Source organism: Syngnathus floridae, chromosome 10 (genome assembly GCF_059516105.1).
Source record: "Syngnathus floridae isolate MCC-2025c chromosome 10, RoL_Sflo_1.0, whole genome shotgun sequence".
Taxonomy (NCBI): Eukaryota; Metazoa; Chordata; class Actinopteri; order Syngnathiformes; family Syngnathidae; genus Syngnathus; species Syngnathus floridae.
Window position 1 is genome coordinate 6,057,722 of NC_142422.1, and position 27,914 is coordinate 6,085,635.

At 39.3% G+C, this 27,914-nt stretch overlaps 1 protein-coding gene across 2 annotated transcripts in view; it reads left to right on the forward strand.

Moving 5' to 3' along the window:
- Window positions 1-27,914, forward strand: part of cdkal1 (CDK5 regulatory subunit associated protein 1-like 1) — a 171,492-nt gene that overhangs the window by 112,170 nt on the left and 31,408 nt on the right. The window contains exons 14-16 of one of the 2 annotated variants that reach the window (XM_088386706.1): window positions 6,005-6,088; window positions 8,120-8,284; window positions 17,415-17,823. In XM_088386706.1, the coding sequence (XP_088242832.1) occupies window positions 6,005-6,088; window positions 8,120-8,284; window positions 17,415-17,573 (408 nt within the window). In that variant the 3' untranslated portion in view covers window positions 17,574-17,823. Of the gene's footprint in view, window positions 1-6,004; window positions 6,089-8,119; window positions 8,285-17,414; window positions 17,824-27,914 lie in introns of those variants that run through there. The other variant, XM_088386707.1, reaches the window with a different exon arrangement.

The window sequence follows — 27,914 nt, forward strand, 5'->3', positions numbered from 1 at the left end:
CATACAGTGGCCAGTAAGCATTCTTACACACCACAATTGCTTTTTTCTCCGCCTGTGGCAACTGAACAGCCACGACACATTAATATCCTCCTCGCCCGGAGTAAATTTGATATAATTAACCATTTGCATTTATGTGGAAACCAGTTCATTTTAATATAATTTATACAGTATTTACACATACTGTAATTCTTATTATAACAACTTATTTTTGAGCTTCCACACCTTTTCAAATTCTATAGATCTCACACCGATTCATAATGATGCATATAGAGTGAGATGAGCTCATGCATAACTTTGTTTACGATTAAAGTCAGACTGTAAATTAAACGTGTGTTTGATCTCAAGGCAGGAGTGTATAGATTTGTACTTCCAGCTCATTTGGGATTCATAGAACATTAGGATTAAAAGAGTGGGCAACATCCATTCCAGAGTTTCTAACACACTGACACAAATCTATCCAGAGTTTTTGAATTGATACATTGTGGAAAAGCTATGTATAATTCTTCATATGTAAAGTTGCAACTTGATTAATGTAACAATAACAAATTTAATCCAAAGTTGTCAAGAGTTAGTGAACTGAAAACACAACTAAGGTTACAGGGAAATGAATTGTTGTTTTACTCTGCCAATAATTAATTGGGCGTTATTTCCTGTAGGCAATGTAACATTTATGTTGTATTCTTCTGACACACTAATAATCTGTAGACGATCTTTTTCTTGCTGACCCGGCCGAAATGTCTCTCTGCATACATTACTCTGGTCACCTCGGGCTTAGCATCTCTCTACAGGGAGCTATATTATGTGAGCTCCGTGCTTCCCATATACTCTGACCTATAGAGCCCATGTGCTGAGCTATCAGGGCTTTCCAACCTAATATTTTCTCCACACTGCACAATGTCTGAACTAATAAAATCCCTCTGGCTCTGCATTTGGTTCTTAAACTTTTCCATTTCCCAAACCTGAATTGTTAGACAATACTCAGAATTTGAAGTGTACACACACTATAGGGTTATACAACATTTAAGACATATATGTCCCCATGGAAATTTTGATTAGGCGAGAGAAAGACAAGAGTTCTGTCGGTTGGCTGTTTTTTTTCCTTTCGTTTTTATTCTGCATTATATTATTGACTTCTAATGAGAAATCGGATTTGTTGATCACCCAATAAAATAAGGTTAAGAAGAAATACTGATATTTGTGGCATCAATAAAACAGATGAAAAATATTTGCTTTGCACCTATTTAATGTCTTTTAATTTTAATTTCAAATCTATATTTCAGTTATTAATAAAAGCCAGAAGAAGGGAAAACAGCAATAGGGCACACACCAAAGATGATATGCAGGCTTTAAAGCCAATCAAACATAAGGAGCAAGAGATCCTTGCCTTATCCAAAGAGCCAGCAGGATGGCCTTGTAACCTAGAGTTTTTCCCCCTCCCTTATCGAAACACATATATTTCTTTCCTACTAGGGGGCTAGCCTCCAATTGTAATCAGACGTGTTTGCTAGATTGCTTTTCCTCCGCTTGTATGATTTGCTGTCTTCAGGTGGGGCCTCCAGTAATCATAATCATACTCCAAGCACCAAGGCATTATTTTCCACCTCAATTATAGATTAATGTGGATGTATAGTTGTGTGCATTACATGTTCACTTACTTATTCCGCTGCTCGTTCTCCCTCAGACACAAATTCAGTCCAAGGCCTCCAGGCCCACACAGACATAATGGACAATCAGCCTGACAATCACAGCCTACCTCTGATTGATGCGGGAGTTGCAAACATATAGGCGCTCTAATGCCAGAGGCTGGTTCCCCACAAGCTTTGCACATAATCACATACACGCGTATGCACACACTCCCATCATTCAATGAATAAATATTTATTTTTGTGACTGCATATTTTTTTTAAGCCTGTCTTGCACAGGTGAGTAACTCATGATTGGACCTTACAGAACCAAATAACATGGTTGCTCATTATTGGCTCGGCAGTACTCACCTCAGTTTCGGACAGTACGATTTCCTACTTAAAATTGTGCTGTAAGAACTTGTAAAAAAAATACATTATTATTTGGTTTCAGTGGGGTGCACTTGTCCCGTTTTACAGTATATTAAGTGAATATATTCAGTCAGTACAACAGTAAGGTAACATAAAAGTGATATATTTTGAGGTTACTTGAAATAAAAAAGCTTCTTCTGCATCCATGCATGGAAATGATACATCAATCTCATCTGTCAGTCACACAATGGGGAGGTAGAATATATTTTTCTGTTGATGAGCTGAATAACTGCTGCAATCAAGAGTGAATGTGCATTTGTGTTTATGCTGTAATTGTTTGAACATGCAGTATTTGCTTCTATCAGGACCATCAAGTGTTCATGTTAAGGACATAGGAACACCTGACCTGACACCCTATTCTTCACTTAAATTTATGACATGTCTCTCATCTCAGATTTGTTTTGTTGAGAGTGATTAATTGTGGACTTACACATATTCATATATCACATATTGCATCTTCTGTTATTGACTCACCCACACTGTTCTCGCTCTTCTGCTATCTTCTTTCAGCAGTCTTACTAAAACAGAACTTATATTTTGCCTCTTCTCAATGACTGTTAAACTCTCCCTACAAGGAGCCATACAGGGCTGACTTTGAGGGAAGATGGAGATTTGTGTGCAGCGTTGTCGGATTTTATGTACATAATAAATTTGCATTGGTTTGACAAGAAGAAGGCCAATGAAATTCCACACTCTTCACTGGGATTGTGTGTGTGTGTGTGTGTGTGTGTGTGTGTTATCAGTAGACTGAAAGTGTGCATAGGAGAGATAAGGACTAGATAATGAATTGAAGCGATGGGTGAAGAAATAAAAACGTGTGGGTCAGTCAGACACAATTATGCATTGGTGGAGGTGCAAGATCTTTTCAGTCCTTTTTCAAGTCAAACACAAAATGATTAAAAATTAAAGATAAGAGGGCAGTGTAATTTTGTAAGAAACCTATAAATGATCAATTCATACTTTCTTTGTTCAATAGTGTTGCATTGTTTGCATACATCAATGTTACTTGCCCTCTTTTCTCCCACATAAATTTAGTTGCAGTAGTCCAGCTGCCATTCACTGTGGTTTGCCATATTCTGTTTGCATCGCTTAAAAAGCCAACAAGGTGGCAAGGGATTCTGCATGCTGTTTGAGTGACTTGCTCCTTTATTTATGACACAGATAAAAACATTGATTACAAATTCAAAGCCACGGTGCTGTCATTACCCATGTTAAGATCTGGATTAATTAGCAATTAAACTCATGATCCCATAAATCTGTTGCGGATCTGCCATGTACCAAGGGATGTTGTCTTCTGGATGTTGATGTAAATTAAAACTCACTGTGCGAAGACATGCAATTTGGTGGCCTGCTATTCAAACAACTGTGTAAACACAAATCTAAATACGCTCGGTCTGCAGCAGGAAGTGTACAAGTGAAGGCTTACTTAAATTATTTTGCATGCAAACACAAAGAGTTCACTGTGTATTTGACATGGAAAAAATCATCAACTTTTGATTTGCTGCAAACATATTTTCAATGCAGGGATCCATCCATGTGTGATACTCCCTTTCGCACGTACACTAAGCTGAGATCATTGCAGCTTGCTGCTTACTTAGGTGAGGATCATTAAGGTAGGCAGATGCACATAACACATATCACCTACGTCTAAGTCAACAACTCCATCTTTAAATTGGAATATAACATTTCTTGGTGCAAATTAAAAGTCTCCAACTGGTCAGCCACTGCTCATCTGGGCTATTTAACAACATTTATAAATAATTTGCCTTAGATCTATAATACTGTGTTTACAAAATCAATGTATGTATACCAAACTAAACAAGCCTCCTTGCCAAATAAAATTAGAAAACAAAGTTCTTAGCCTCATGAGCTCAGGATTTAATCCACAAGTCCCACAAAAAAAAGACATCTGCCTCCAATCCAAAGTAGCAAAAATCCAAATGTTTGCCTTGCGTTAATCACGTTCAAAGGGTTTGTACCCTCTGAATTTTGCTTTGTTTGCTAAAGTCTGTGATTTATTTAAGCCTTTGGAGCTTGTCAACGTGCTAGTGCAGGTGGTGGCTATGTTAGAACACTCGCATTCCAACGTTACTGGCTTGCCATAGATAGGACTTGATCTGAAAAACTCAAAGGGGGAAAGTAGGAAGGGAGGGCAGATGTCTGCGGAAATGCAAGTGTTCAGAGCCTTACTTCTAAGGCATTCGAAGACGGATTGCTTGGAAAGTGATCAGTCAGATCCGTTTTCAAGTATAGGGGGCATTACAAACAGTATCAAAATGCAGTTTGCGGTCATTTGGCCTGCAGGACATCTTATACCTTCCTGTTTTCTTGCTGCTCAGTTCAATGGGTGCAGTGCCTTCAAAAATTGCCAAGTTTGGGGGTTGAGTCTCTGAGTGACAAGACCATTTGCATTCCTCTACCAGGCCAGGCTTTGACAACATTTCAGCATGAAGATCCAGCCTTAAACGCACGCACAAAATGGATGATTACGATATTTTGGGGAAAATATATTGGAAAATAAAGAAGACTGTCAAAGTCTGTCCAGAGAGCGCTGTATTAATTAATGGTTGCAATCATTCAATTTTGCTATATCCTGCATCAAAGTTATTTGATTAACAGGATCCTCTCCCAGAATTCCTCTTGACATATGTTTGGGTTAGCATTTTAATGTTTTTCTTAATTCAGAGACCTTTTGATTTTCAAACTTTTAAAAAGAAAGGGAAAACAAATATTATACCTTCAATTACTTGCTCTGCAAATGCTTTAGACAATTGAGGACGTTTTGGAAAGAGTAAGCCAATCAGATGATAGTGATGTCATGGCCCTGCTCAGTCGGCCTCTAAGAAGCAGGTTCTGAGGAACTCTAAGTGCACAACTCTAAAAAAAAGTGCCAAGGATAAGCGGCCACACAAGGAGAAACCAGACTGATTCGAGGCACAACCGGAACTCTTGAAAAGGGGCGTAATACCAACCGCATTTCATTAGTGCTTTCAGTTCACTTCATGATTAACAGTCATTCATGAACTGCCTGAAATATGTTGCTCTTCATCTGCACACCACAGTGTGGCTCTGAACACAAATCGTACAAGTAATATACATCTGTTTCTGCCATATGATCCTTATGTGAGCCTTTGGCCATCTGGGCTGGTTTAGTGCCTGTTAAAGAGGCAAAATAAGACAAATTGAAGCAATTTTGCGATCATGCAAAACAGATCTGGATTATCCATCCGGTTGATTTATCACTAAAAATATATATACAGTATTTTTTTTTTGGTGCCATCTCAAGAGTTTGATTGTAATTGTTGCTTTAATACTTTGTATTTTAGTTGTTATGACATTTGTTTATATTTTGCAAGGCCCTCGTGTGCTTTCGTACACTTCTCACACCATTATTATATTTACTCTAAAACGCACTGAATCGCTCAGTCGAAATAATTGTGAAGCGAAGTGGCCTTGCCTTGCCATGATTTCCTGTTATTCTGAGGTCTTTTCAGTATTTAATTTGCAGTCTTGCTTTTGTTTCCATTCTCCTTTCATCATTTTTTTTAACCTTTTCTAAGGGTCGGGGATGAATACTGCAGACTATTCTTAAGCAAGCCACCAAAACTGAAGTAGCTCGGGAGCCTTGAGGTTGTAATTAAATGTTCAGGTGCAATGAAAAGTGAGGAGCAAAACTTTGTGTTGAGATCATGATGAACACAAACACACACACTGAAATAGTCATTTTATGTGGGTGAAAGTGAAGTTTGAAAGTTTGTGTCAAATAAACTGAGCAAAACATATTTTTCCTGGTGTCAGTCTGTCAAACCAACGGCAAGAATGTTAAAGACCGGGAAGCGATTTAATGAAATAAAAAGACTTAATGAGGAAATACACCCCATGTGCTTGTAATTCTGTCTGATTTAGTCTTGACAATGTAGAAAAAAAATATTTTTTTTGTTTGTGTTTAGGTTGGCGAGAGACAACATGTGTTGGTGACAGAAGAGTCATTTGATTCCCAATATTATGTGGCTCACAACAAGTTCTATGAGCAGGTAAGATATATTCAACAATTAAAAAAAACATTCAGATTTACAAATGCTCTTCTTGATCAGGTTAAGTGAGTGTTGTTGTAGAATATCTTAATTGTTGATGGCAGCTTCACTTCAGTACAAGTGAGTGTGCTGTAACTAATTAGTATCTCATATTGCATATATTTCAGATTTCATTCATGTTACTAATTGAGTTCTTGCTAGACTTCATATTTTAAAAATCAGATGAGGGGCTTTGCTATGCATGTCACATGAGTTCTCACAGGAAGGTGCCACCAGCTTAAGCTCATCTACCGAATAAAGTAGGTTAGCTTGAATATTATAGACTCACAAATGTGCACCCCACACCCTACGGTGGTCATAAGAGCATTTGGCAGCAATACATTTTTACCCCCCCTTCAAATGTACGAACATCAGCCCTAAAGACATGAACATTCCTTCCAACACCCACAGCTGTTCATCGAACGTGGCTTCAAAGAACCTCTCTGAACCTGTGAAAAATTAGCTTTAAAACATCTTCAAATAAATCAATTTCCTCCGCGCTTTAACTATCATCAGAAACATGTTTGAAGTTGTGCTTTTTATTAGCGGGGAGGGCAGCGGATGGCAATATTTTTTTTTCCCTCACCTTCCTCGCTCCCTCCTTATCGTTTTCTCCTACCCGCTCCCCTCTGCACTTTCTTCTGTATGCTGTGAACTCAGGTAAGTTTCACTCGCTCCCTGCATGTGTTGTGCAAATGGACACTTCACACAGGTGCTCATGCGGTCATGCTTGCCATGTGTATGCATTGATTGTATTGGAACACGGATTTATCATAGTTGAGATAGCCTTGTAAAAATCAATAATTTGATTAGGACAAATTTTCAAAAGCAGAATTGAATTCATCCATCCCAGGTGTGAAAATCAAATAACCCTAAAATGCAGTGGTACCTTGATTTAAGAGTGCCCCATTGTGCAAGCTTTTGAGTTACTTGGTCTTCAAGGTGAGGTTCAGATACACAAGTGCACAAGTGAACCTCAGAACAGTGAGGTGGATTTGCTATTAAATTGTTTGCTGTATTATTTACCATGCATTTTATAAATTGAACTAAGAAAGAGCTTCGCTGGATTACTCGGTCTATCCATTGCCTCATGAATGAAATTGTAATATGGCTGAGTTCTGAAGACTGTGTACATGTGGAGAGCAAATAAGAAGAGGTTGAGGGTGAGTTAAGCAGAGCGGTGGGGGCAATGAAATTGATGTGGAAAGGTGGGGGATTAATCTTCGAAGGGAAGGACAGAAACGGAGTGTGAACAAATCACCCGGTCTCACTGTAACACCAATCAGATGGCTATCTAACCTGTCAATTATAACAGGCAGTCACCTCACCTGCATGTGCAAGGTTAGGCGGGGTTACGATGGAGGTTCCAATGACATAGGACAAGCTCTTTCATCATTTGATCTCGCTTTAATGGACCTCAAATGACCCTCACCTACATGCACAATGTCGCCTACCTCCTCCACATCCACTGATTCGCCCCTCTCAGATTGCTGCCTGCTCGCTCTTGCCCACACACACACACACGCTCACCCTCTGCGCTGAGCAGCAGGTATAATGATTAGGCAGGTGTGGCGCTTGGCAGGTCGACGCCATGGCCTCCTTTCCCCCGCCGATCATATTCCAGCCGCTGGATAAAAGCTGACAGATTAGCACTGAGCCAGGCATAATTGTGCCACCACAGCAGTGACTCTTCAACTCCACCATTTCACTTATTTTGCACTATTTTGTTGGGATTAGCACACAGTTATTCTGTGTTTGTGCAATGTGGAAAGAGAAAGTACGAGATTATTGTAGTTTAGGAAATGCTAAAATACCACAGGAATTATAGAATTGAAGTTGCATTTGACAAAAAATGTAGCAATATAAAGTACATAGTTATGGTTGTAAAGCTATTCCACACGGCTACTGTATTTTCAGAGAACTGTCCATAATGATTTTTTTTTACAATGAACACCATCAATCAATCAATCGATTGTAATTTCCGTTTTGCAGGTACTGGTTCCCAAGAGGTTAGAGTTCAAGGGGAAAATGATTGAAGTAGACATCTATGAGGCAGGAAAACACTTCCTGAAAGGACAACCAGTGGAAAACACTAAACCTTTCACTCCCTCCATCGCTGCCCCACTTCAAAAGGGAGAAGTGTCTGGCCTGATGCAGGTAAATACTTTGAATGATAGCAAATCAAATCTGAAATGTTCATAGTTTTACACCTAATAATCCTCTGATTATTTGTTAAACTCTAAAACTAAGAACTTTGATTTTTTTTGCCTCAATTAAATTGTGTATAATGATTAAATTACTCCCAACATTTTCTGGATAAATATGAAATGATAATCTCAAGTAGTTATAACATGCATAGCATAGTGAGTTAGAAACAAAAACAAGTTGTGTACACATATTTGTGTCCCCCACTCCAAAAAAGTCAATATGTCAGTGATAAGTCATCTAAAATACACTGTGACTGGATAAAATGGTGCACACGCACACATGAACACGTGCACACACAGACAGACCTACACACATGTATGGGCTTGCACAAACACGCACAAACACCATGTTAATGTATCTGTTTCAGTGCGTGTTATTTTTCACTGTGATTAGCTGTAGCTTATAGCTCAGGACACAGAGCCACAGAGCAGAATATGATACACTTTCTAATTTCACACTTCATCAACCTTTACTGCCAGACAGTCAGAGAAAGCAGGCAGAGAAAGAACAGAGGCAAAGGGGTCGCAGCGATCAAGGGAAGACAAGTCGACACAGAAAGTGAGAAGGAAATGGATGGCAGAATGAAATAAGGAATAGTGAGAAGGGATTCACATTAAGCCGACTGACATGTCACTCTGCAATGAAAAGTTCAGTGGTAAAGACCTTTTATAGTTGCCTCATAAAGTCCACACCCCATCCAACACACACACACATACACACACACACATTCCACTCCTCATTAATTTCACCCGCACATGCCCCATTTGGACAAAAAAACCTTTGATTTTATTTAGTGTATGCATTTTGGCCATATTTTTGTCATTAGGTCAGTTTGATTTGTATTCTAACATTTAAAAAAAAAATCTATTTTAGCACAAATACATTGAAAACACCCTGTTGTATCACCTTAACAAGTCATTCATTGAAATTAATAATCCATGGATGTTTCTACCAATATATGACTTAGCTTTTGAATATTTTTATTTTTTTTGTCCATACATCTAAGAGTTCTTCAGCAGCTTTTTCCACACCTACTTGAGTGTTTCTAAAATAGAGTGATTCATCATTTTTCGCAGGAGATGCGTTCCAGAATAAAAATCCGCAAAGTACAAACCCTGTGAAGTAGCGCATTCGCGAAAAGTGAAGCGCGAAGTGGCGAGGGATTATTATACTGCTCTTTCTGCCTCTGGAATGAATACATTTAGAAAAAGAATGTTCTACCTCCTCACAGCATTTCATTAAACTGTCTACATGACTTGGTAACATTTTGACATTTCTGTCCCTTAGTAGAATGAGATATTAAATGTTTAAAACTGCATAGGCTAAACTTTTCTCCGTATGCTTGAAAGCAGCATTCTAATTTACTGAGCCCAGTAGACATCATGGATAAATATACCAGCACTCTTAAATCAACCATTTATGTTATGTCATCTGCACATCTGCTATTGTACAAAAGAGGCATAGTTTTGGAAAGTCCAGAGGTTCTAGTCTAGAGGTGATCGGCCAGAGTTTTCCAAAGGGTCAGTTTTTAATCATCAATGGTTAAACAGGAAACCTAACATAAAATGTTGGACAGGAATGTGTTATTATTTTGTCTTTTCTATGATTTCAAACTTATATACAAAGTTATACACAGCATAGATATACAGCATGTAACTAAAACACTGAGTAAACTTAGTTTTTCAATGTGGTTTATGCTTTCCAATGTGTTAAAAAAACTGTTGAAATAGATTATTTTAGAACGTGTTTATTATTATAAGACTTGAACACACACACAGACAAAATAACGTTTTTTTTATATGATATCTATTTCACAGAATTCCATCTATCACTGATGTGTCTAGAACGTTACTCCAGCAATGAATGAGCGATCACTATAGTTGGAAACTTTACAACTCCAACTTGGAGAAATGCAATAGCTAGATTTCCTTCTTTTCAAGCTTCTTTATATGACAATGTAACTTCCGGGTTGCCCTCCAATCGTCAAGTAACAATGCAAACTAAAAAATGAGACCCAGCAGATAATAGCTTGTTTGTTTGATTGTGTTTTTTTAAGCCGACGCTTTTCAAACAGTGTCTGTCAGAGCTTTCTCGGATGGAAACGTCAGTGCATAATCGACTTCTGTATAGCAGCCGTGTTCATCAAACGTACATTTTTTCACAAGATTACATTCATAGACATCCACTTTTACGCCTCAGACATCATAGCCAAGTATCGACCCGGCCGTATTTGCTGAACACATGCACATCTGTATCGAAGCTGGCTGGTGTGCAATCTTTTCTCTAGGCGGCTTCAAAATGACAGACGTCTCACTTTGTTCTATTTTGTGCGGCTAGACATGAAAGACCTTGGAAGGTTGATCTGCCTTTCCAATCAGTTGGTGCTATCATCGAGCAAACTATCATGCAGTTATGATGCATCACACCATCTCGTTCCCCCTTTATTCTTCTGTTTTTCCACAAGCCTGTAATTTTGAGACAGCAAGACGTGGATGAAAGTGTAATTATTCAGTCCTTTCTCACAAGCACACATACGGTACATTTGTGCCCCTCAGTGTGTGGTAGACTCAAGCAATAACTGATTGATATTAGATAGTCTTCAGATACAATAAGATTAGCTTAGTGGGACAGGGGGTCCCAGTTCTTTTTAAAACTGGTTATTTGGTTGCCTGACTTAAGTCTCTTTGGTGGTAGGCATCGTTCTGATAATTTTCTTTCAATCACAACACCTACTGCAAGTTTAGAAAGCTTTTGGTATGCACAGAAAATTGTAAAGCTGGTTGGCAATAAAGTGCACACTACTAGCTTGATTCTGATCCACAATATCGCGGTAAAGAGGTAAATTTATTTCATTTTATACTAACTTTATTTGATGTTTCTTCTCATTGGTGGTAGATTGCCAAGCAGACATCACATTTGCCCTTATTACTAACAATAGTTGACTCATTTTCAATGTCTTTCTTGCGTATCTTCCGCATGGGATGTGTATTAAGAGGTGTTTTTGCTCTTTCATTCCACTGAAAAACCAAGGTTGCAGAGTGACAACAACACCTGAAAATTTAGCTCTTTGTTCTCGGTCCGCCTCTTCTAGCTGTCTGTAAAACCTTCATTTACAGAAACAGCACTTTCCGGTGGAAAGGGGAAGGAAGGACAGTAATGAGTCTTTTAGTAGGACACAATAGCAAAAAAAGCACTCAACAGCGCTGTAAAGGGAAAAAATGAGAACGTATCTTCACCGGTCCTCATTCTCAGATGAAATTAAATGATAGAAGTGGTGGTGGGGGGCGAGGGGGGGGACAAAAAGTGAAGCAAGAAAGAAAGCGGCCAAGGTAGATGGATAGATCGGGAGACAGCAAAGGCAGCATGAGTGCCATCTCATAATAATCAGGTCTTTTCACAGCATACTTTCTCAAGGAGACTCAGAGAATGGATGAGCGGGGAGAAAACAGCTTCGGTCCCTCCGCAAGGCAGAGAATTGACAGTTTGTATGAAAGACATAAAAAGAAGACGCATCAAGGGGGAGATAAATTAGGCTAGTAAAAACCTTTTTCTTGATTACCAATGACCACATATAGGCTAAATTGGACTTACATTTTTTTGGCCTTTCCTTTCATCAAGGACATACAAAATATTTCCTTGTTTGTTTTCATATTTGGTCAAATAGCAGAATTCTCAAATGTGGTGATCACTATCAGAATGGTGTTCATTGAATATGTTTATTATTGTTCCTATAGTTTGTGTTGTGGAAAGCACCGTTGCTAATAATGAGCCTCTGATGTGAAAAACCTACTCTACACATTCCATACAAATGTGAGCCGCATTCTATATGGATTTAAAAAAAAAAAACATTGTCTCTAAACATCCATCCATTTTCGGAACCATTTTATCCTCTCAAAGTTCGCTGGCGTGCTGGATCCTCTCCCAGCAGTCTTCACACAATCTTTATGAAACTAAAACACTTGCTAGACACACAAACACAATTTAAATGACCAGGTTTGCAATTGCAGCTCGCTGTATGTGTTTTGTATTTAACTTTTGTTGCTTGATGTCACGCTTTGTCAAAAAACAATAAAAATCAAACAGTTACTGCTCGCTAATCTATTTTTAAACATTTTATTTTCTTAGAAATGTCACGAGCTTGCGGTTGGCCTCTGTCTGACTGTTGTCTCTCAGCAAATAATTTGGTTTGGTCTTCAAAACACCAGGCATAGCTATTTCAAGCATTTCACATGGCATGTCAAATTTCATTACACGGCCAGTGGTTCAGGGAACCAAAAAATGATTACACCATCAAAAATATTAGTCATGTCTGCCTTTCGGTACTTGAGCCACATATGCCAACTGGAATTACACAGTTTCATTCTGTTTTATTTATTTCATATCAAGAGGCTTTGTGTGCCCCTTGCGCCGTGCTTGCCTTTGAACAAATCTGAGGAATATGTCTAAATAACACGGAACACAGAATTCAGTTGCTGAGAAACAAAGTCATTAAGTACGATAGTCAGTGTTTTCATTCCAGTTCTAATAAGTATTTGGATAGATAGGTAGATGGATGGAAAGACGGATGGACAGACTAGTGGCCATTGAAGTTGTACCTGTCCTGTACAGCAGCCAAGATAAATGGCTCATTCGAAAATGGTGTAACTACCTTTGAAGATAGTGTACCCAATTACTTCTCATCAAGTACACATCTTCCTACACTGTTTATGAAATGACTCCTGAAAGTACCACACTGTTAAAAACCTGACCCCACACTATTCCCATAACCAGTAAATACTGGAGGCTTTGCATTGCATTGTCATAGCTGTTTAAATCTTGTGAGAGATTGCCAAGATCCACTTACGAAATTTGATCCTCTGTTGCAGTCGCGAAAAAACACTTTCGCACCTAATCACCAGACACCTAGGATTAGTGGCAAATAGCTCTTACCCACAAGCTACTGGCAGTCAAATGCACTTTCTTGGAGAGGGCACCACAGCAGGAGTAACAGGAGGAAGGAGACTAACTGACTGGTGGGCTTTAAGTCTTTTTCAACAAGCCATATGCATGCTCATCTCTCAACAGGATGTCTTGAAAGTAATCGTAACTCAGGTCAATGCTTTATCCCAGTGCCTGAAGCATTTGCTGTATTTCTTGTTCTATGGCTGTCATGTGCCCAACATGTGTTTGCATGGACGTCAGTGACACAAATGGGTTCCACTGTATTTCATTGAGGCGGCCATAAAACTTAACATGCAGTCTATCTGTATGCTCGCTTGTGGTTGTACTAATTGTTAAAGGAGCCTGTTTTCTAAAGTGGACCAATGTTGCTGCTTAAAAGCTTTTACTTTTTATTTTCAAATGATCATTTTACAACAATATTATAGGTTACACATTATTTAACTTCTCCAGAAGTTACCGGTCTATTGACAGTCTGCAGTTCCCGTTTCCAGGTTAATTTCAACTTTAACAATTCTAATTTTATGGCATTTGAGTGTACCAAGATATTTTTCCAGTAGACAAATATGTGCTTTGTTGGTAATGAAATCATAGGCTTGCTTTGTCAATAACCAAAGGCAATGTGACTAATCTGCATTTAAAGGAATGTGTTCCTCATTATTTATGAATTTGTAAGTTCTGCACCCCAGGCAAAAAGAACAGCTATTACTATTATTTTTTACCCTCTGTTCAACGGACTTGTTGACACTAATCACTTGCTGTTTTGGAGCACTGAGCAGCCAGTCTGACTGAACACATGGACATGGAATCCAGTCCTCCAATACAAGTTAACGTCTACTAAATTGGTCAAAAGTAATGTTTGTCATCACCACATGCAAAACATTGAATGCTGTTGTCATAATATTAACTGGCAAGGGGACTTTTGATTCAAGAAAAAAAATAACAACCTTAGAAGCTCTTAAGAAATGTTATTTCTTCCTGTGGCCCGTTGTTCATCGATATATTGAACTACAGCTTGTCGTAATTCTCCCTGTGGTTTAGATAGGTCACTCTTGGCCAACTAAAGCGCCTTTTCCAGTATCTTTTTACACACGCACACTCACACACACACCCGCACATACGCACACACACACACACACACACACACACGCACACAAAACTTCAGTTGTGTCTAGAGTGACACTGACAGCTGGTGAGGATCATGTGAGAAATGTGACCGCTGCGTATTGTTGTTTCTTCTTTCTCTCGTGAACCTGGCGTCAAATTTCAGTAGTGAGAAACAAAAGTACCATTTCAGTCGTCCAGACTATTTTACCTATGTCAGTCCACAGGTTGATGATTTTCTGGATGATTATCTTTGCTCTGTTCCCCCCCGCTGTGTGCAGAGAGCGCAACACCGTGCTGTAAAACCTGCACATGTTCACATGGTGGTGAAATGTCACACAATAGCTGATCTTTTCCTACGGCATTCTCTCGTTCCTCTTGGTTTTTCACTACATTTCTCTCCCCTCCCACTGTGCTGACATGCGCCCACTGCCACTTAGATTTGCACTTATCCTCCCAACTAGTAATAGATTTTAGACTGTCTCTGTCCTGGCACCCCGTTGTTTAATGACACCTGCGGCGAGACAGCTAAATAGACAGATGGAGAAGAAGGTAGTAGTACACTTGGGCCTGACACCATTTGATGGATGATGTTCCATTTGGCTCTTGCTTTTTCATGGCTCTCTCTTTAAAAAAAAAAAATTGACAACAAGGCTTTAGTTTTTTGAAAACCCAAATGATTTTGCACATATTAGCTCTGAGCTTTGTAAAACTTACCTGAGCTCCCCTTTTGGCATCAATTTATTGCTTAATAAGCAGCTAGTGTCTGTACTTGATCAGATGAGGGAAGCGTGGCAGCATCCTTCCCATCAAGAAAAACATCAAGTGTCGATTAATAACAGCTTTTGCGTCACGGGCACCATATGGTTGGCAATGTGAAACACAACTGACTCAGTGAGCCACCAGACTCCCTTCTTGCCATACAGAAAATAATGTCAAACTAATTATGTGCCTGTTGTTTGTTTCAAAGTGAGAATTAAAGTCAGAAGTCCTTTTCTTTTTTAAAGAGCTGTGAAAGATGTTCAAAAAGTTGCTAATTTGGCAACATTGGACATGTGTAAAACTACAGAAACTGCTATTAATAATTTAATTTCCCCCAAGAGATGAATAAAGTGTCAATTGATAAAAATATTTTTAAAATCAAAATTATTTGGATAAATAAAGATTGATTTATTGCCCAGCCTTACATACAAATGAGAGCTACAACAGTGCAAAAGTCTCAGATGGACAAATAAAACCAAACTGAGCAACTCTCACAGTTGCCAAAAACATTTTTTTGTACACTGTTCATGACAATGAACTTGACTTGATTCCCATCAACTAGTCCAGCTTGGAGCATCTTATTGTATGTGAAGCAACTGCCACAATACAAAAGTATTAGTTTCACCATCAGGTGAGAACATGAACCAAACTTGTGTCAGTTAGACCACTATTGTCCACCACCACTGGTAAGTGACTTATGGAGGCGTTGACTGTTATTATATCCCTCCAGCATTAAGTGCGGCAACAGAGGAGAAAGTGAATGAGCGGCGGTAGTACAGTCGATAGTATAGATGACTGCAGCGTGTTTGACCAATGTGCAGCTGCTTCCACAAAGTCATGTGGATGCAACGTGTGGGCGTCCACCATAACACTCGTATGCATAATTCTGTTCTCAGAGGTCAAAAGTGCTGTTGGTTGGCCAAGAAATTCAGTATACTCACAACTTGGGAAAATGATACCTGTAGCATTATGTGTACTTTGTCAAGACACGGCAGACAGTACAGGAAAATCATTATTTCTTTATGATGTGTGGACATGAAAGATTACTATTAACGATAGTCAGAAAGCCAAAAGGCATCAAAGGGTTGATCATTATGAAAGAGTTGATGGTTGAGGCGCAAAGTGTGCAGGGGGGCCGAATAGGTCGATCCACTTTTGGTAAATATAAAATGCCATCGCTTATGATGCTTTCCCTAGTGAACTTGATGAAAGGTTATTCAAGAAAGCCGCAGATCAATTGCTCAATATCCCTCTGCATAATCCATCTTGGTGGTGATAAGGCATTTTATCAACAGTCGGGCAGGAGGAGATGTGCAGCAACCACCTCAAGGTCATCCCAATCCATTTCCACAGATTCTCTCCTCCAATGGTTTCAAAGCTTACATTGACACATCTCGTGTAGAATTCCCTATTTATTTATTGATCAATAGCCTAAGCCTGAGCTGTCTTGCCTTCCTTAAACTAAAAAGAAAATAAATGGACTACTTCTTCATCTCAGCAACTAACATCAGAACATTCCCTGATTTTGATGCAAAGGCGCTGTATGCCTTTTGAATTTGGCATATTATTATAGGGCGGAATAACAGTGTCTGTGTGCGTGTGTGCGTGCAAGTTGCAACTTGTAGCAAAACAACTTAACATAAAAATCAATGTTATATTGCTTCACCGTCCCCACATTGATCTTTCACAAACCCCATCACGGCTCATTGTCAACATCAACTCGTATTCAGCAGACGAGCGCCTCGGAATAATTTGATTACCACCCAAAACTGCATTTGCTGCTTCCCGATTTAATTACGCTCACTTATACTCTGCATTTATTCATAAAATAACAGCTGTTTTTTTTTACCATGAATGGATTCATCTACAAGGTATCAGATTTGCTTCATTATCATGTTAGTTATTCTCAAATTATACTGCATCGCTGAGAGGCAACAGATGGAGGTAGACAGAAGGTGAAAATGCTTGTTAAAGAAAACACCAAAATAAAAATTTTAACCTTTATTAGTCTTGTTGTTTAAAAAAAAAATGTTTTTTGTGTCCTTTTATGTGCTGGTTAGAAGCAGTCTTTCACTTTCACTAGTTACAATATCTTCGTGTGCCGCATGTAGAGAGAGTTACTGTAGCAGGTCATCACACATACCCTCAATTCAACTTTATTCTAACTGCAAACTTATAGTGGATACTCCACTTCTTTGTGGCGAAATTCACATTCTTTTGTTGCCAAAGAAGATGTTGAAAAGCACACGTTTCACTTTGTGTGTTTTCTTCACAGGAGCAGATGTCAAATGGTGTCCAAGGTCCCTCTTCTATGTCTTCCTCTGTTTTGTTGATTGGGTCTTACAGTGTGGACCGAGAGCTATTGAAGAGGCTGGGGGTCGGACTGGCGCTGGCAGCCGCCTTTCTGGCTTTTATTGTGGAGAGAATCTATTAACGTTGCAACCGTACGCTGGAAGAGAAGCCGTAACCAGAGAAAGGATGGTGACATTAACAGCAGCACCTTTGAATGGAAATCACAACATCAAGTTATCCTACATATTTCTTTCTGTGCCTTATGCACTCAAAAGTAGGGGATCTTGGTTGGATTTTTGCTTTTAATTTCATTTTATTTAGCCAATGTTTGCTTGTTTTTGGATGAAGGCAAATAAATGTTTTGTACATCTTTGAGTACAAATTGTTCCCAACCTGAAGTACTGTCCTTCAGTATTATAAGTGACTTGTGATGACCATGCCCTGCATTTGTATTTCTCTCTCAGATTTCTATGATGAGCTCGATTTAAACATATACGTATACTGTGTTCCATTTCCATAGTTACTTCGTTGCAAACTGTCATTTTCTCAGTAATCTTCAGATGTCATTTTATATAACTTTATTTTAGACTACTGCGCATAAAATACTGTTAGACATACAAAATCAATCAATAGCAAAAACAATAAACACAATCAAACATGCCGACCCTCATGCTGAGTTGAAAGACAGGCAGATAGACAGAGCGAGGTTTTGCTTAATGTTTAAGGGTCATTCCAAAGGAAAGGAACAACAATGGAAAAAGTCAATCTGTTTAGTCCATGGTATATCCTGTAATGTCTGGCCCACTGATCTGTGACCATTTATTTTTTTAATAGATCAATTTTAATGAAGTAATACGTATACAGTACCTCAGTATTTTAGAAGCATAACAGCACCCAGTATGTTGGATAATTGTGAGAAAGAGATGCGTGACTTTCCATTTTAGAATGTATGACTACAAAGGTTTGTCTATATGCGCATGAAGCATGTTTACGCCGCTGTTGCTGAAAAATCAACGTTTGCACCCTGTAACTTTTCTAGGATTTACTACAAAATTCATGTGAACGTGTGTACCTCTGAGGGTTAGAGTGTCTAAACAGGGTCCTATAGAATCACAGATGAAGCGAGTCTTTACTGGAGCCGGCGTTTTTCTGTCTTTTGCACACATACACACTCTCTGCCTGTCTAATCCCTTCCTGGTTGAAGGTGCAGCCATCCCCGCATGCTCTCTGAAATCTCACACTTAATAATGTATGCCCCCCATTTTCTATCGCATTGTGCCGGCACACGAGGCCTTGTCAGTGATTTTCTTTTGTTGGTTGTTCCCTCACTGTTGCATGTTTTTGTGTGTCCGTGTGTTTATGCGTCTCAGCACTTTCTAATGTTGTGCCTGTAGGTTCCCCAATGCTTAATTTAGCAGAAGGCCAGGAGGCTGTATAGATATTGTATGTGTGTGTTTCCAAACAGACAAGATCCTTCACCTCTTCATTCAGAAAGCCTGTTATTAGATATAGCAACAGTTTGCTGCCTTCACATGCTAGCTTTGTATTATCTCAGCAAATGATGCGTGTCATGTGTTCACCAAATACACACACATGTATGTGTCGTGGCTTTTCCACATCAACACGCAGCATACACAAAACGCAACTTTTGTATCGTACGGGCAAACGATGCGTGGCGAGTGGCACACAAACCCGTGCGCTAAAGCTTTATATTAGCTGATCAAATGATGCGTGTCGTACACACAGACACACACAGCGTAGCTTTGTATTAGGCGATCAAATGATGCGTGTCGCTGTGAAGCTTGTTACATCCATCCAGCGGTGCCCTATATTATTCTCCAGCCAGCCATAGTGTGTGACACTTCTTTTGATGCTTTGTAAGCACATTTCCGCCGTGTGTGTGTCAGTTACACTGCATTGTTCTCCAATGAAATATGGATGCTGGGACACCCTTTATGTTTGGCGCATCATCACTAAGCATGAAATATTGAGGCGGTACCCGTAGAGAGAAGATCGTTATTCACTTTGCATCTTTCCCTTCAGTTGTTTCTCACGAAAACGAGACTTTCTGACTTCTTTTCTCAGTCGCAGCTGTTGCCAATTTGTCATTGGAGCTGAGATGAACTTTGGACTCGAGACGATGCAACAAACGAGTGGGCTTCTGTCAATGCAACTCAGCAGTCTTTACAACATACACATTTTCACTGCACCTACAATTCTTGGCGGGTATGCGTTTCATGGCAAAAGAAAAAAGTCTAATAAGTGACTGCATCTAAATACTGTTAACTTTACAAGAATAGTTTCATGGGGGAAAAAATTGTCATGAATGAAACCACGCCATCTCCATCTACCAAGTTGCTCATTAACCTCCATCTCCGACTGTGACCTTTTCATTTGTCTAAATAAGTCAGCAGCAGCGCCTGCATTTACCACTTTGATTATTGTATAGCGCCTGCTTGCCTACATTTATAATTAGGAACATTTCATGACATTTACAACACATTTGCATGGGTCTGTGCGTGATCACTGTCATCTATTCCATTCTGTCATGAACGCCCTTAGTTTTCGACATAAGAGATCTTGGATGTTTCGTTTTGTGCAAACCAAAAACAGAAATAGAAACTATATTTTATAGAAAAGATATCAGTCACTTACGAATCCTGTTAAAGTTTTTTACTTCTGAAGCAGTCAATCATTGTGACAGTCAAGAGGAAACATTGACATAATTACATCGTCAATGTTTTCCTACAGCCCAATTTAGCTCCTCCAGTTGCCGTCGTTCTGGGCAACAATTCTCTGGAACTAATCCACTAGAAAGCAGTTTTTTTCTTCATTTGATGCATGTTTTATACTAACAGGAGGGATTTAATGGTGCACTTTCTCTTAGTACACAGTATAAGTAAGTCTTGAGAGGGAGAGATCTTCTTTGCCCTCAGACAGACCATGTGTGTTCATATATTGAGGACATTCACCTATCTCCTGTTTTGATCTCAGAAAATTTGCTTAATTTTCTGTCTTTTTTTTTAGGTGTGGAGTAGTAAATAATGAATTATTTTACAAAGTAGATTTCTGGTAGTTTCTCTTGACAATTAATAAATGTTTAAGATTTGCCGCTTAGCACAATGTACATTATAACCCCTGTTTTCCGTTTCTATTAACATTTTTATTTCTGGGCTAATGTAGGGACAGCAGAAAGGCAGGGTTTGTCTTGCATTTCACTATTTTACAAATGAATTGTACGCATAAAAAAAAGTAAATGATGTACCCTGCATTTTTGAATGTACCAAAGGTAGCAAAGTGGCACTCATAGTTGTCATGGCAAGTCATTATAGATGCCACTCAAGTTAACTGCCTCAGCCCATTAGTAAATGAGAAAAAAATTTGTTTAATGTGCCGAGTCTGGATCATGTGCAAATGCAACTATTTTTTTCCCTATTGCTAATTCAGTGAAGCAGTGTACAGTAGTGCTAGCCAAGATGGTCGCCCAGGCAAAGTATATACCGTAATTTCTGGACCTTAAACCGCACCCGAATATAAGCCGCACCAGCTAAAATTATGGGAAAATCTTATTTTGTTCCTATATAAGACACATTGGACTATAAGATGCAGGTGCATTAATGTTTGATTTCCATATATAAGAGAATATGCACAAATCATACAATATAAAAATTGAGCAAAATCCATGGATAAATTGCACTGGACTACAAGACGCAGGGTTCAAAGCTTGTGCAAAAAGTAGCGGCTTATAGTCCAGAAAGTACGGTTTGCCTCTTCTTCTTGCTCTTTGTTACACTGCATCTCCATCAAGTAGAGCTCAGTGATGCCCCGCATATTGTCTTACGACGTGGTACTACAATGAAGGCTCGCGACTCAAAATGCTAAATTAACTGTATACTGTAATAAAAGAGCTTCGAAATGAGCGCCACAGCTGGGACTCGAAAGATGAAACGCGTTACAGGCCTTCACTTGACACACTCGAGTCTTAATGTTTGGAAAAAAAATGTGCAAAGGGAGATTGCCGCTTGCGAGAAGGGTCTCTTCACGTAAAGACTGCACTGCTCACTTTCTGTTATACACCATGTTCCGCTTATTTTTGTTGAGTGGCTTTATCCATAATCAGACAGGATAGAAAGTGTCTCATATGATGTCTAGAGCAACAGCAGTTCGACCTCTGAAACTCTGAGCAACTATAGTGGCCTGAGATAATGATTCTAGTCCATGTAAATGTCAAGCATGATCTTGAAGTTTCAACCCAAATAGCTCAACACAGCTGAAAGTAGACTTAAAACCGTGTGCTTCTACAATTTGAAAAAGAAAAGTCTCTAAATGTAAGTCGCACTATGAAGCGTGATTAGAAGTTAAAAAAAAAAAAAGTTTTTCACTGAAGCGTTGCATTCAAAGTCTTGAATAGCTCGTTCCCTGCCTTCATTCCCAACAACTGTGGGCATCAGTGAAATTGCCAGAAGCAAGCTGGCTCACGTGAGTGTGACCAATTAATTTTTGCAATTTTGGGGACCAACATGCTTTGTTGCATTCTGTCGTCACCTCCCTCCTCCTAAACACCCAAATCCACACACGCAAACCCCCTCCCCCCTTTCCTCATCTCCCTTTGCCTTTGCTTTTCTATAGGCTCTTCACTGCACACCAATGCCTTCTGGAACAGAGGGGAAAATTACTTGGCAGGCATATCCATTCCTAATGTGTGTGTGAGAGTGTGTACGTGCACAAGTCCACGAGTCCTTAAGTTCAACCCAGTGTGGGTTTGATGGACCTTTATGCCTGCATTCAGTGATTGCTGGGTTTTATCTACACACAGACACACACAGTGTTGACGCTGCAACACAAACTGGCCATTTACAGTGCACAAGGGAGAGATTGGCTCTCTTTTTTTAAGTGTTGCGGTGGCTTGCCAATTGTGTTTTGTTGTGTATGTGTGTTTAATGGGCTCCTTTGACTTTGAGTGTTTTGAGGCACTTGTTTTCACGATTGGGCTACGAGACCAGAGTCACTACTGTAGCGCAGCACTGTTTTGTTTCATAAGAGAAACAGCAGAAGGCTGTTTTAACTTTGAGGATAGTTCAAGCTGCTTTTTGACTCATCGCTAAGAAATATTTCAATTCATTGACTCCAGATCTTCTGTGACGGAAATGTGGACAAGCACTACAGAATATAGCTGGATATATATATATATCTATATATATATATAGATATATTTTAGTAGTGTATTTGATTAACAGATTATTGAAAGGCAAAGAAAGTAGGACTGGACCTGCAGCTGTTGTTTTCCTCCTGTTAATATTTGATTAGAGGTCTTCTGTTGGCGGCCCTGAAACTTTTAATGATGTAGTTGTCATAATAACTTCATCGCATGAGAATCCTGAGGGCTCCCTGGTTGCTATGGTGATGTGCTCCCGTGGAATCGTCCACACATAAAACAATGCTATTTTACATAACTATGTGGTTGATGTTTAAGCCCATCATGCGTAACTTAAGTTTAGCACTCCTGGCAGTAATTATAAAAGTGTAATTCCAATGGTGTTGACAATATTGTGAAGACAATATACAATCGGATAAGACGACGCCCTTAGGTGATCTCTAGGGTTTTTGTCAGCATCGTGTTGACAAATGTTATTTTGTGGCCATGCCATTGTTTTTCTTACGCAAATTTAATTCAAACAATTCTTGAACATGACCTAATTTGCTATTTAAAGTACCGCTCACTCCTCATGTTACCTGATAATCAATTGTGATCTGCTGATGTTGGATATGACCTTGTCGAATAACCTTCCAAGTGAAAAACAATCAATGGAAAGTCGTGTTTGAACTGAGGAAGGCGGCCATCTGCGGATGTGTGATGGATTTAGAGAGACACTTGCATTCAACTCCACCGAATAAAAGGCCTTCTTTGGTGGAACAAAAAAAGTGATCGATAAATACATGACAAATTTGTTACTTGTAAAATGGGAAAAAAAACTTCTCTGACTCACTTCAGAGCAATTTATAAGATATTTGGACTTGTGATTGAGTAAACATTTATCACGACTAATCCAATAAGTAGGAAAGAGCACCTAGAGCGCCCTCTTGCGGTTTAGTGTCAAAATAACATGTGAAATGATATAATAATGTGTTAGTAATTTCACACATAAGTCGCCCTGAGTATAAGTCGCACCCCTGGCCAAACTTTAAAAAAAACTGTGACTTATAGTCCAGAAAATATGGTATATCACTTTGGTCAGGGGCTCATTTCACGGTTATAAATCCCACTTTGTTTCCAAAGCAGATTGTTTTGTGTCACATCCACTGTCCAAATACATCCGGACATAACTGTACTTGTGCTTGAGGAATATTTTAAAGAAGTAATTGGAAACAGATTGAAGCTTCTCTTTGTAGTTGGCCTCCTGCTTTGAAGGCTGTTCTAACGGGAGTGTGTTTTACAGGCTTCCTTGCCAACATGTTACAAAACAACAATCACATGCACGGTTGAGAAGTCATTCACAGGTCAACCTTGCAACCAGAGGTCTCTCGCTTCAGATAATATAAAAGACCACAAATAATAATGACATTTTAAAAAAGTTCTGTCTTGAGAGTTTCCCCCTTGTGATCTTTTTTAAGGTCTCTCTTTACCACATTTTGTCTGCTCATTTGATCGTTACGTTCTCACTTTATTCTCCACTCTACAACCCCCGGCTAGCCTCCATTCTTTCCTTTGACAGCTCCCGTTAATTCCACGGCCCCTCACCTCACCGCTTTGAGACAAACCGATATGAGAACATGGAGGTGTTAGAGGAGGACAAAATGTGAGGTGTGAACAAAAAAGGACGAAAGATAAGACAAAATGGAAAAACAAGGGGGAAAAAAAAGCAATCCTAAGTAGATGGTAAAGATAAGAAAAATGAAGTGGAAGAATTGAGATGCTGCACTCAGCCTCCCCACAATCCTTTGCCTCTTACAGGAGAGGCAATTACAATTTCACAGATTGAAATTAAAATCCCCCGTGGTATGTGTGTGCGCATGTTTGTGCATGTGTGTAGTGTGTGAGATAGAGTGGGCTGTCAAAGTGATTTCAAGCTGTTTATAGCCTAGGCTCACAAAATAGATCCTCATATGGAAAAAAGGGGAAAAAACTAAATCCTTCACAACTGCCTCCTTTTTTTTTTCTTAAAGAAAACTAATTCCTTAAATATTAATTGCTTGGCTGGGTCTTGACAATCGTCTTATTTGTTTGTGATGAGCCTGCAAAAAAGTGCTTCTAATCTCTCTCTCATACACTCTCATCATTAATTTCTCTTTTTGCCTCTCCCTTTGCTTCCATACATCTCCTTTAAGGGAATACTTTGTTTTTGTTTCTGCATAAAGATCTTTGAACCAGTGTCACAGTGGCACATGATATCAAAACTGTGATAGAATATCTACACCTGCATTATTCGCACTCAAGGAGAGACTCAGTTCTTCACTCAGATTCCATGAGGGATTCCCATGCCTTATAATCTTTCAGTATTTGTATCAGTCATCGTTTACAGGCTATCAACCTTCATTCATGGAAAGGCAACAAAGAAATGTTTTTCCACGATTGAAATTCCAAACTGGGAGCTGCAATGTGGGAATTCTGCTCGCAAAATAGTAACAGTTAAAATGCATAAAAATAGACTGCAGGTTTTGCTCTTTAATAGATTTTGACTTCATCGAGTGGTGATCAAATTTATGCATGTGTGCCCAGCACTAAAGAGAAAAGTTCACTCATTTTTATCAACCTCCAATTTATTCACTTCCATCATCAATGAGTGCTGCCAGCATCACGTTTTCAAGTCATTTCCTCTCACTTGTTGACCTCTTAAGCAGAGTGGCTTGTACATGGAGTATGACGGATATGCCCACTCCAAATGTTGATTTAAAGTATGATTGCCATGCTTGTGTTGAATCAAGCTTTGCTGTATGTGAAACCCAGCTGAGCAGTTCTATCCCGCTGGAAATAACTAAATTATAATAACCCATTTCACCCAGCCTGCATAATTCTCATTGGGTCTTTTTTATGACTCCGAAATCAGGTTCTTTGGTAAGTTTATACTTAATGCTGCAAGAAAAAAAAAAAAAACCATGCACGCACTCTCTGTCTACAGTGTGACCAGAAGTATTAACATAATAGGCCAGTTTCTTTATTTCTGTTACTGACTAAAAATGTTGGAGTTTGACATCAAAAGGTGAATAGGAGACCAAGGGATCAACAGTTTTATTTCCAAATTATCATACCTGCGTCTGGGAAATTTTCTTTGGTTTGAACAAACCTATTTTTCCATGGGAGCTCACCTCAATACGACCAAAAACAAAACCTAGATGCGATTGATTTGATCAATTTGATTTCCAAGAGTCTGTTCTTTTCATGTCCATCCATCCACCCATCTATCCATCCATCCACTTGTCTTTATTAAGGTCACAGGTGAGCTCTAGCATCTACCTTTAAGTCCAAGCTTCATAGGTTTTGTCTTGTTAGTTTTGGTGCTATTTTTTGCATCAGTCTTTTCTCATCAGTTTTAGGTAGGAGAACTTGGTTTGTCTCCCCCTCCTCCCCATCTGTCTGTATGTGCTCCCTTTTTTTTTTTGTCTGTCTCCTTCCCCAGTCAGATTTAATCCTGTTAGTCATGCTAGATATGTGTCCCGCTCACTGTGTTTAACTTCGTCTTCGCACATTCCCCCAGAGAGCCCCTATGGATTCAGTTACACACACTTTGGCAGAGAAGCATGTGAGTGCTCAAACGCAGAAGTACACTTTTCCCCATCTAAATCATCGCAGCAATTTATTTATTTGCTGTTGGGAAACCTTCACATAGTGACCGTCCCTAACATGCCACAGTAAGACACTTGAACCAAATCAATCTGGATACCATATATTAAACTTGGGCGGCATTTGGATTCAGAGCTCGTCTGTGAGCCCCTTACTCATTTTAATTAAGCAGCAGATGCACTTACTTACCCTATCCGTTTGTCCATCCCTTTTTGTGCGTGCGTGCGTGTGCATGCGTGCGTGCGTGCGTGCGTGCGTCTGAACTGCTTGCCATGTGTCTGTTTGTCTTGCAAAAAAGACACCCCCACACTCACACTCACACACACACGCACGTTGGCCAGTACACAGTGTTACCTCAAATCGTACACAGCGCCTCTAAGGTTATAAATTATTACCAAGTGAAAAAAATTTCTGCATTTCAGGCATTTAGTTGAGCATAAATAATTGAATTGCAGCATATACAATACATGTTGGCAGTCCATTTATTGATCTAATAGTAACCCCCACACACAGTATTAACACACACACGCACAAACACGCACACACTGGAATGTAGTTTAAAAAGTGTCTTATGTAGTTAAGTTAAGTGTCTGACCTTGAGTGAAGTGTTTCTGACTCCTACATTCAGGAAAGCTTCACATGAGTTCAAACTGTACATCCTTTGGGCAAACTTTATGTAGTGTGTGTGCGTGCGTGCGTGCGTGCGTGCATAACCCTTGCAAAATCTTTTAGTGGATCTGTTTGTCAGACAAAGTACTTTTTCTTTAGTTTGGGGCTAGGGAGTGCAGTTTGGGTTGTTAGTTTCATGTAGGCATATTCAGTCAAGGTTCTCTCTTGTGACTTGGTCCTATTCAGCCTGTTTTCTCAATACCGACATTCATTACCATCAGCACAATGTAGAGTGATTTATTTTTGTGTTTTGTGTCTCACACAACCTGTGGCAAGAGATATTCTTTTGTGCATCTGTGTGTTTGTGTGTGTGCGTGCGTGCGTGCGTGTGTGTTTGCATTTGCATGTTACATGTGTGAGTGGGTTTTTGTCCTTTATAACTGTGATGCAGATGTGCCAAGCACTCATATACCAGTCTGCCTTTTTATTTATAAGTACAATTACTTTTTAAAATCCCTCAAGAGAAATAGTCTTCACACTCTGCTGTAAATTTGTGTTGAACCATCTCACACACATGCAGAGACATGCAAGAAGAAATGTTTGGGTGAAAGTGGTGCACTTCTTAAGGCCCTCTGAGGTGCGTGACCAAACGTGACTGAAGTGGACCGTCATGAACCAATTACAGTGAGCACACAGAGTGAGCATCACACATTTACCAACACGCTGCAACAAAAAAAGTACAACTCTTTCGGTTGAAGCTCCACATGAATACAAGACTGTGAAGCAATGTAACAATAAATATGATTTAAAGCATGATCTAAAATTATCTACCTTTCAATCGTCAGACTCGATAGTCTGACTTCTCTGTCCGATTGTACACAAATTTGTTGTCCACGGTAGGTGTTTTAGGAAAGCACACACACTCACAAGTTAAGACTGAAAAAGTATGCCGTTTATTGATGAGCTACAACTCAAGTGAATGAACCCTGACCTCTTGAAAGCCAATAGAACTGATTGACCCAGGGGAAGCAATCTGATTGGCAGATTCAATTTGAATATATTGACTTTGACGATGGCTTTGCCCTTCATTCCATC